Source organism: Argopecten irradians, chromosome 14 (assembly GCF_041381155.1).
Source record: "Argopecten irradians isolate NY chromosome 14, Ai_NY, whole genome shotgun sequence".
NCBI lineage: Eukaryota > Metazoa > Mollusca > Bivalvia > Pectinida > Pectinidae > Argopecten > Argopecten irradians.
In genome coordinates this window covers 19596269-19606786 of record NC_091147.1, presented here as the reverse complement: position 1 = coordinate 19606786, position 10518 = coordinate 19596269, and the positions used below count along the sequence as shown (strand labels likewise).

At 35.9% G+C, this 10518-nt stretch overlaps 1 protein-coding gene across 1 annotated transcript; it reads right to left on the bottom strand.

Annotated features, from left to right (window-relative positions):
* Positions 1–4508: 4508 nt before the first annotated feature.
* Positions 4509–9700, bottom strand: LOC138307785 (uncharacterized). The gene is made up of 2 exons (XM_069248668.1): positions 8754–9700; positions 4509–7257 (listed from the first exon to the last, which is right to left on the bottom strand). The coding sequence occupies exons 1-2, from the start codon at positions 8853–8855 to the stop codon at positions 5164–5166; spliced, it is 2196 nt and encodes a 731-aa protein (XP_069104769.1). The 5' UTR covers positions 8856–9700; the 3' UTR covers positions 4509–5163.
* Between the last annotated feature and the right edge of the window lie 818 nt (positions 9701–10518).

Below are 10518 nucleotides of genomic sequence, written 5' to 3'. Positions count from 1 at the left end.
AACGAATCGCATAGCTTTTAGCGCTATCGGTTGGTTTTGGTCGTGATTTACGAGTAGTGGCGACTACGGTTCAGAGATAATGAGCTAGGCGGTCACGTGGTCTTGTGATGCCACAGTAGTCCGCGGCTACACAAGGTAAGCCTAGTACTATACATCTATACAGCACATACACGTATATTCGTTAGATCTACAATTTTAGTTTTTCGTGTAAATGGTTGTTCCAGCTTTATGATGTATATATTTTCAGTTTCAAAACATTCCATTTCAAACATTCAAACAAGCATATATCTAAATTTAGATTAGATAATCAGTCCAATTTGATAGCGATATCAAAATGATGTTCGAATCAGTCTGGACTGAGATTTAGATAGCATATTACAATGTATGTATATTTCTTTGTAATAAAAAACAAAACAGTATGATATAAAACTATCTTTTTACGAGTAAAATCCCAAAATTTAGCATGAATATATCTAGAATCCGTGTTTTTATTTCAAACTTCTGCCATAACGATGGAAACACTGCAGTTTTTGAGTAAAAATAAAATGTGGACGGTTATCAGTTATGTGATATTGGAGTAACAGTACCGAACTTATACTGAAAATAATATGTATATCTATATTGTTGCCTTTGAAAATTTATCCATAACGTTTACTAAAAAGCAGAAATACATCAATGATATTTCTTATATATATTCTAAATTACAGTATAAGTGTAGATTTAAAGATGCTCCACCGCCGACAGAGCATAATTGGTATTCATCATTTGAATAATAATTGGCGTTTAATCGTATATATATATGTCTAATTAAGACAAAAAATAATTGAATTAATTTATTTCGCCTTTGGTGCATGCGCAATCAGTACTTCATTCCATATAGGATATAGTGACACGGAATTTTTTCGGGATGCAATTAATTATTTTTCATATTTTTAACTTGAAGTAAATTTAGAACCTTAAACTTTTCAATGGTGGTAATGGTGTAAAGTAAGTAACTTTTGTAACTGAAGAAAAATACTAAATCGTCTGCTCATGTTTTTGATAGTGAAAAAATACCATTTGTCAGCGATGGAGCATCTTTAAATTCATTATTTCAAATTATACTAAATCGTTAAAATAGTGTATTCATTGTCGATCCTTTTGTATATCATACCGAGATTTAATAGTATGATATATGAAAATTTATCGTATTATCCAAAAAGTAACCACATATAGTGTTCAAATGAAAAATGAAATTACTTGTATACAGGCATTATAAATAGATATACATAATATAATAGTTTGTACCTTTTCAAAAATATACTTAGTGATTTTGAATAAGTATATTTAGTGTGGTAATGTTGTAACCCTTCTTGTATGGCTATACAGGTAGATTCGAAACGTTGAAATACATGCTTAGAATTTTTATTAATACCTTATGGGAGATTGCTATAGCCACGATTCCGTAATTACAGTACTAGACTGGAATAATTTTTAAGGTTACCGGTGTACGACATATATATATATGTAATATATATTCCTAGGTATGATCAGGGATATTTTATTTCCATTTGCTTTTACATCTTCTTTTTAAAAATAGAGGTGACAATAAAAAACCTAGAACATAGATGTACTTGGTTTCCATAATTTAAATCACAATCCAATTAACGGATGTCTTAACCTGATTGACAGCAAGACAATAGCAAATACTCGATATAGTCCACCGAATAGCCAATTGCCCGCGGCCAGGTAATTACAGGTGAGTTCGATGAATGGCGTTGCGTACAGGTAAACAACATCCTGGTCCAGGTATTACATTATATATCTATATCGGAATATCTACTCGTATATCGATTAAAAAATTGAAAGCGACCGCACGGTCTAAAAAAATTAGTTTGTTTTGCTTGATATCCCAATATTTAGATTTTTTATAATATCAAAAATAAATTCTTTCTACCATATGTTGAAACGTTTTACGGTATTGTAATAAATGTATCTCAATTTATTCGGTTAGCAACACACAACACAATGTTTGTAATGATCAATCATCGGTGTGTATACGTACGTCAATACTTTAATAAAGGATTTCTTAAATTGTTACGTAAAATTTCATTTTACAGTCCCAAACTTTGTAATTCACAGTGTATCAAAGATACAGACTACAGGAAAATGTTATCTAATTAAAGCTTATTCGTTGCTGAACTCCTCGACAAAAAATCCGAAACTTTTATTTCTATGTGGATTTTCTTTCATAATTACACGAAGATAACTGCTATTAGAGCATAAATTATAGTATTTGAAACATCGAATTTCACGCTTTTAGTTATATAAATTCGAGCCAAAGTTATTGTACGATTAACTTCACTCAAAAGTATTCATAAAAAAATGTTGATCGGCTTTTCCTGTAACCGGAACATCAGTTATAGTATAGCTATAAGCCACGGACTATTATGACGTCACATGGTTTAGAGCTAGAAAATATGCATAATCGGGTGGTCATAATCGGGTGGTCATAATTTTGGACCTCGATATAGACGGCTTACAGATTATTCCGGTCGCGCGCGGCACGAAGAGGTTTCTACACGTGCTAATAAAGCCATTTCCAGCATAAACTGAAATTATCATTTTTGACTGCACAAATCCTTTAACATTGACAGATTTACACTGGATTTGGCAATAATTGATTGTTGGGTTCATAATGGCATGGACGGAGTCCAATGTACGTTGTGTGTAGCATGCACAGACTGCGCTGTATTTGTTGGGTCTTCTTGTATAGTGGAACTCTTGCCCTTTCATTGTGCTATATGTATAATGATATCACGGGAACATGCCGCTGAAGACATCTAAGCATCCCAACACACCTGGTCACATTAAACTGACAATGGGTCAGCCAGTCGTTCTACTGCCAGTATATGCTGAGCTCAGCAGGAACATAAATACCACTTTCATACACTTTGCCCAGATGGTAGAAAGTTCAAACCATGATTGACATTTAAAAATGTAAAAACCAACACAAACTTTCAAAATAAATATACATTAGTCTTGCATCATTTTTTTTCTATATATCATTATTCATTGTCCATATGTATTCCCATACAATATTTTCAAGATCTTTGGGGCATTTATTTTTAACAACCTTATAAGATTAAACATTTCCATGATTTAACCAATTTGCAAATATTTGATCCACATTATCCTATAATAAACAACAGTCATTCTGCAAAAGCACGGAATTTTCAATCTGTTATTTCAATCCATATTGATTGAAAATAACCTGAACATGAACTTTTACCTCTATTATGATTTATCTTTAATATTTCAATATATTATTACCCTGTCTAGAATCTGAGCTACGCCTCCTTCAGTACTTTCAGTACTTTGATTTTTCTTTCGAATGCTCCTCTAATCCGTATTATTAGTTGACAATATCAGTGTTGATTACATTTGGATCCAGAACGAAAGGATTCAAATGTGAGTATATGTTGATTTGTATTGCTCCTTAAACATTCACATTGTTTAAGTATTAAATTGCATTCCTGGGAGATATAGGACCCTCCAAAGATTGCAGACAAATTGAATAACGTGCGTTAGCGCGTTATGGCTATGATTAATTTGTCTGCAATCCTGGGAGAATTATAGGACCATAAATTCCCAAGAAGGCAGTTTAATGGTTATATTTCCGTTTTCTGTTATTTTAAAGCCAACCTGTAATGCACAACGTTATCGCTGATGCCCCCGTCAGTTGAGCCTCTTCTTGTGACGCCGTAATTACCTCCGACGCCATAAAAATCCCAGATGTCATTTGCGATAAAAAAAAAAAGTCCATGGAAATTGTTGCAAATAAATGGGGTATTTCATTCAGGTAGCATGTAAGTACGTATGAAAATGCGCACTGCGTCATTGCGTCGTTATGTCATGACATCGTTCAGAATACTACACCAACTTGAGTTATAGGAGAATTATGATCTCATAAATTCCCTTTTTGATTGGTAAGTTTATATAGTGTCAGTCCCGAGCAAATGGAAAAATATATATTTTTATGGCTAGTTGCTGAAAGCCTCATTAAAGATGCTCCACCGCCAATAAAGCATAAAAGATACCCATCCTTTGACAATAACTGATGTATAATCGTATATATATGTATCTAACATAAAAATGTATATAATTTATTTTGCTTTTGTTGCATGTGTAATAAGTCTTTCATCCCATGTAGGGCAATTTGCCATGTTTTTTTTTCGGGACGCAATTGATTAATTATAGATTTTAATCTTGAATTCAAATAAGTAGCTCAAAATTTTCAGTGATGGTAATGGTGTAAAGTAATTATCTTTTGAAACTGAAGAAGAATACTTATTCCTCTGCTCTTATCTTTATTAGAGTAAATATCCCATTCGTCGACGGTGGAGCATCTTTAAATAATTTTTTTATGACACAAATAATTCTGCACATTTATTTACTTTTTTGGCAAATGTTGGAAATCAGAACAAAATTGCTGATGTTAACATATTTTAACATTCATAACAAAAAGCAACATTAGTGAAAGGTGTTTAATGATGCTGCAGCCGGTCCGAATTTCACCAACGTTACTTAACGGCAAATAATTCCATAACTCGAAATTCCTGATATAAGATCATAAGAGAAACATAAGGACAAAAATCTTAACTTAAGGAACTTTCCTTATTTCTGCTGTTTTTTGTGTGTGGCTTATTTAGCTTAAGGGGTTACTAAAAGTTAAAGAATGTTGATGAAACTGGGTCCATCATACGATCCTCTTTGTAACGAAATACAAAACGAATGCTTGTTTAGTAATATTTACTGTGTTGACGGTCTACAACACTATGGAAGCGATTTCAGAAATTCTTGGTATAATAAGGTGCTCTGCGTTTTAATTTGTCCTACAACACGGTAGCAACATTTGTGCAATCAATTTGTAATGACGGCGATCAACTTGTAAGCTGTTCCTCGTATTCCACACACCACACTGACAACAGTAGGCATGCGAGATTGTCACAGTGATACCAAATACGCAAAATGTTATTCCAACCGGTTATTACCGATATAAACCCAACTTCCGTGCAGGTCACTTAGATTAAAATGTCCTTTGAAAAAAAAAATCAAAGTAATTCCGCAATTATTGAATACATGCATGTTATTGATCCTCTAGTTCGGCTGTCCATTTCTCAGTCAGTCTACAGGATCAGGAGTATTGCGTAGATCTTCTATTCTCTCTATGGCGGGGTTGAATTCAGGCATCACAAGAAGAGATTCTGTAAACGCTGCTATGGCACTGCTCTTGTCTCCCACAATCTGGTAACATATTCCCAGTAGTGTATGAACTACCCAGTAATTATGTCCTCCTTGGAACGGATCGTAGTTTGCTATCTGCAAGTTTAGAAGTTCATTGTCCCGTCTCCTAAAGTCGCCCAGTTCATGATAGCACAAGAAAGATAAGAACGCTGCGTACGGTAGTGGTGGTATATAAACACCATATGCGTATCTAGTGACCTCTTGGTGCAGCTGAGGCAAGCAGAATGCATTGTTGTTTTTGGTAAATACTAAACACGAGTAAAAGACGTCTTTGAATCTGTGGTAGAATGTGTAGCCCTGTTTGCAGTTCCTATGCTGTGTCATTGAGACATATTTTCTGGTATTGGAAGTGTCTTCCAGCGACTCCACCGCACCGTTAGTCGCTTGTATTGACTTGCCAATGTAAATCTTACAAGATGACATTGTCTGTTCACACATCTGAAGGGCCATTCTGTAATTCCCTGTGAGATAGTAGAAAGTGGCTAAAACCATCATTCCAGGACTGTCGCACATCAACGCTGATGGCCTTAAGAGGTTTCTACATTTCTTCATGACAATATACTTCTGTTTATTACTCCTAGTAGTGTTATACTCGAGCAATAATTCCCCGGCTATCCGAGTCAGTGCTGTTGCCATGGCAAAGTAGGCTATAAAGTCATCCGCATCCGTTTGAGACACAAGTAGACGGTTCATGGACGAGAGAAAACCTTTGTTGTTGGTTTGCCCATGTAACGAAAACAAACATTCGTGAAATAAGTCTACGTCTCTCATGTATTCCGCCCGCTGTGTGGAAATACTACATTGGCTCTGTTGAAGCATTTTCCCGATATACATTTCCCTTGGTGATTCCACACAAAGACACATCCAATTTAGGTTATACATATCCTTGAGTAAATGCAGCAGTTTTTGGCGGGCTTCCCCGTGCACTTTCCTCAAAAACATGTTATTAGTTGGGATAAAATAGTTTGGGCAGTAACCGGATCGGACCCATTCAATCAGAATGGAGAGACAGAATCGAAAACACAGGTACGTGTTGTTTTCGCTGCACAATAAATATGGAGTAGTTTCGACAGCGTGGAGGATAAGAGTTTTTATGAAGTATGAGCACACGATATCGCTGTCTCCAATAATGTACTCAAGCAAGTCTTCGATCTGAACAAGCAAGTGCTTCAGTAAGCCATACATCCGGAACTGTGGGTGTGTGAGGGAATGGACTAACATCTGTTCGGCACTGGCAAAAGAAATCCTCCACTGTAGTAACGTGTCTGGTGAACATTTGTCACCGACTGGGACGAGATGGCATCCACCCCTAACAATCTTTTCAATCATTGACTCAGTTGGCCAGCCATAGAATCGAGGTCGATGTATCCATTCGGTAGCTGCTTTCGGCCAACTTATACAATGAAATGCATCTGTAAGGTCTACACTGCGCCCGAAATGTTTGGAATAGACAGTTGAGCACGGCCCATGCGATACATGGCCAACATTCAAAACTCTTTGAAAGGCATCTACCTTAGTTTGTCTATATATATCACTAGATAGATACATTGAGTCATTTAAAGGAACGATTGCGTTAAGAAATACGGACGTGAACCCAGATCCATGTGAAATTCTTGGTATTTCTAGATTGACATACCCAGGTCTACAATCCATCTCCCTGACGTAGACAACTTGCTTTCCTTGGTCTTCTACCGGAATCAGATGTGTCTGCTCTTCGTACACGGCCACTATATACTTCATGGTATGCATGGCATCATGATCGGACGTTTTGAATCGGAAACCATCTCCAACGCTGCCTCCACTCATCCAGTGTAATGATTCGTTGTCATAATTTTGTATGTAATCTCTAATAGTTAAAACCTTTCGTCTGTTCTTCACCATTTCTTCTGTTCCATGACAAACATCCAAACACTGTGCTAGCAGTTGTGAAATGTCTTTCTGTTCTCGTTGAAACCGCACATCCTTCGACATCTGTAATGTGATTAATTAGAAGTCATTATTTGTGTCACCTTGTTTCTTTACGTTACAGTTTGGTCACATTTTCCTGGAAATGACGTAATGTTTGCATTTTATGATTTTAGGTCACCTGAGACGAAGTCTCAAGTGACATATTATAATCGCCTTTTGTCCGGCGTCGTCCGTCGTGCGTCGTATGTCCGTAAACAATTTACATTTTCGACTTCTTCTCCAAAACTGCTTAAGCAATTTCAATGAAATTTTGTACAAACCTTCTAAGGCATAAGGCCAATCAAAATTGTGAATTATATGGTCCCCACCTTCCAGGGGGCTGTGGGAGGGGCCAAAAGGGGTAAAATTGAGTAAAATTTCAAAAATCTTCTTCTCTACTCACAGATGTGGTAGACTCAAATACTCTTCATAGATAGAAAGGTCTTAAGGTCCTTGACAAAAATTGTGAATTATATGACCATGGGGTATCTAGTTTCCCCCTGGGGAGGGGGTTAAATTTACTATAGTTTATATAGGGAAACACATTTTTTAGCATTATTTGGTCATTTGAAATAGGAAATGAGGCAAATGTTGTCAGAATTATCAGTATGAGATGGTCATTAAATCCTATTAACACATTTTCTATGACTGACCCCAAGGGCCTTAGGGGCGAGGTCAAAAGGGGTTAAAGAGGCTAAATCTTCTTCTGAAATTCTGGAAATGGTAGAATCAAATACTTTTCATAGATAGAAAGGTCTTAAGGTCATGTACAAAAATTGTGAATTATATGACCCTGGGGTCTCACGTTTCCCCTGGGGTGGGGGTCAAGTTTACTATAGTTTATACAGGGAAAGCACATTCACATATAGGTCTTAAAGTATGTTTTATAAAAAATGTGAATTATATGACCCTGGGGTCTCATGCTTCCCCTTGGGGAGGGGGTCAAGTTTACTATAGTTTATATAGGAAAACACATTAATGAGCAATTGTTGCTAAATTTTCATAGGAAATGAGTCAAACTTAGTTAGAATTATTAGCCTAAGATATAGCATTTTAACATCCATACCAGTCCTCGATGACCCCCTGGGGGACCAGAGGGGCAGGACCAAACAGGGTCAAAATGATTAAAATTTCAAAAATACCGTAGTTCACAGGTTTGGTGGAAGCAAACATATACTCTTCATTGTCTAAAAAGTCAAATTCATAAATCACTGACCAAATTCAAGGCCCAGCATATAGTTTTTATATGTTTTTAATTTGTTTCATTATTTGTTTCATTTTATATTCTAACTCAAGTGACCGTTAAGGCCCATGGGCCTCTTGTTTACAATCACTTCTTATCACCAATATGCACAGATAATAGTGTTTGTTTACTTATGAAACAGCATATCACGGTCGTGAGCGATTCATTATCAACAATATGCGTGTGGACTGGTTTAACAACATATATACATATGTAATCGTGTCATCAACATAGATTTATACAAACAGGAGAATGTCTGAAAAATACATTTACTTACCTGAAGTATAACTGATTCCGTTAAGGAACACGGTTCACCATATTTAATGTGCTCAAAATTAAGTTTACTAATCTCATATAACTGTTCACCGCCGGCAGCCATTTCGGTGTTCACACCTAGAAGAAAATATTACTTAGTTTCAACTAGCTAGCGGAACTGGACTGGGGCGATCAACGATCGGTGATCAGATAGTTAAATCGGTAGAGCAACCGGCTTAAGTTCGGAGGTCCCGGATTCGAATCCCGGCCTGGGCGCTACATTTCTCCTCTCCAATACATTATTTTCATTGGTTATTATTTATCACTACAACAGTTGTACCCCGTAGCATTAACTACTCTACGGACTATAAAATATCCATGTTCTATATAAACTGTAATTTTGGTTAAATAATGTAAGAACACATCTTCATAGATTTGATAACTGGTTTAAATACGACTACATGGATCTTCACAGCATTGCAGACTATAGAATGTTAGGTTTATCTTCCGGGTTACTGTCATTTAAAACAACTCGGTAACGTGACCCGTTGACCACGAACGCGAGCGAATGACGTCCGATGTGCCTTAGTTAGGCTGTCCTTCGATTCTCCACTAGAACAAGTCCGTAGAAATATAATCCGTGATCTGTTGATGTTTGTTGGTTCTCCATCCAAACTTGAAATATGACTGAACATACGTTTGAATCAATAAGTGACATTGAACGTCATTGCAGGGTAGCACTATCACCAACGTATAAAGCAATCGTATACAAAGGTTCGGAGATAAACGTTGTGCACTACCTACTGCTTACACCGTGTTTACAAATACATAATGACCATTGTTAAACTGTCATAATACAAGCACCATTATTGTCCATCATAACAAGTTTCTGGTCTTTGTAAGTTTTCCGCAAAACACAATCATACAATTGTGGCTGTATTACGTACACAGACGTAATGGATAGAAAGGATGGTATACGACAAGTAAACATACCCCAGATTATTAAAGATTATCAGAGCGAAACGAGTATAACTACTAAATATATCTCCTCAACAATACATGATTTAAGTTGCTGTTTAGCCTCAGATAGCAACTCAGTAAAGCTACACTCCGCTTTATATATGTAAATGGGAGAGCATGAATACTTAACCAGGACTAAAAGAGTCATAGTTAAATTCATTTAAAAAATCTTCAACGCCTTTTGGTGCCTGAAGTAATACTTATAATTAGTGTCTCTTTATCATGGTACCCAATATAGACTAAAATAAAGCAACATATCTACCAGTTTGTGCTCTAAACTGTTACTTATATAGTCCATTATTTCTCATAAATTGTACAGCAGTTATCATATCCGTAGCATACTAATGGTAGTGGAAATTAACCAAAAGAATAAATAAATAAGGAAATATTGCATTTTTAGATAGGTGAGCGTAAACAATGCACATTTTACCGAGATTCGTGGAATTAAAACGAATAAATGGTCTTAAACATAGGGTTGAAAAGTGATGTTAAATGCATTGTTTTTATAGTCGACTCAACAATTTGCAATAAGAATATTTTTCATATCAACGTCTAGACGTGTAAGAGTTGCACAAGGCCACTTTACATTAACACTTCAACTTTTTACATCTACCTTGGTTTGTTTGTTTGTTTGATTAATTAACGTCCTATTAACAGCTATGAAACTTCATGAATTAAATCACGGTCAAAAGAAAAAACATATACATGAATTTCATCCCCTGTGACATGTGCTGATGCATCAAACTATACTAGTTGATGATAATACA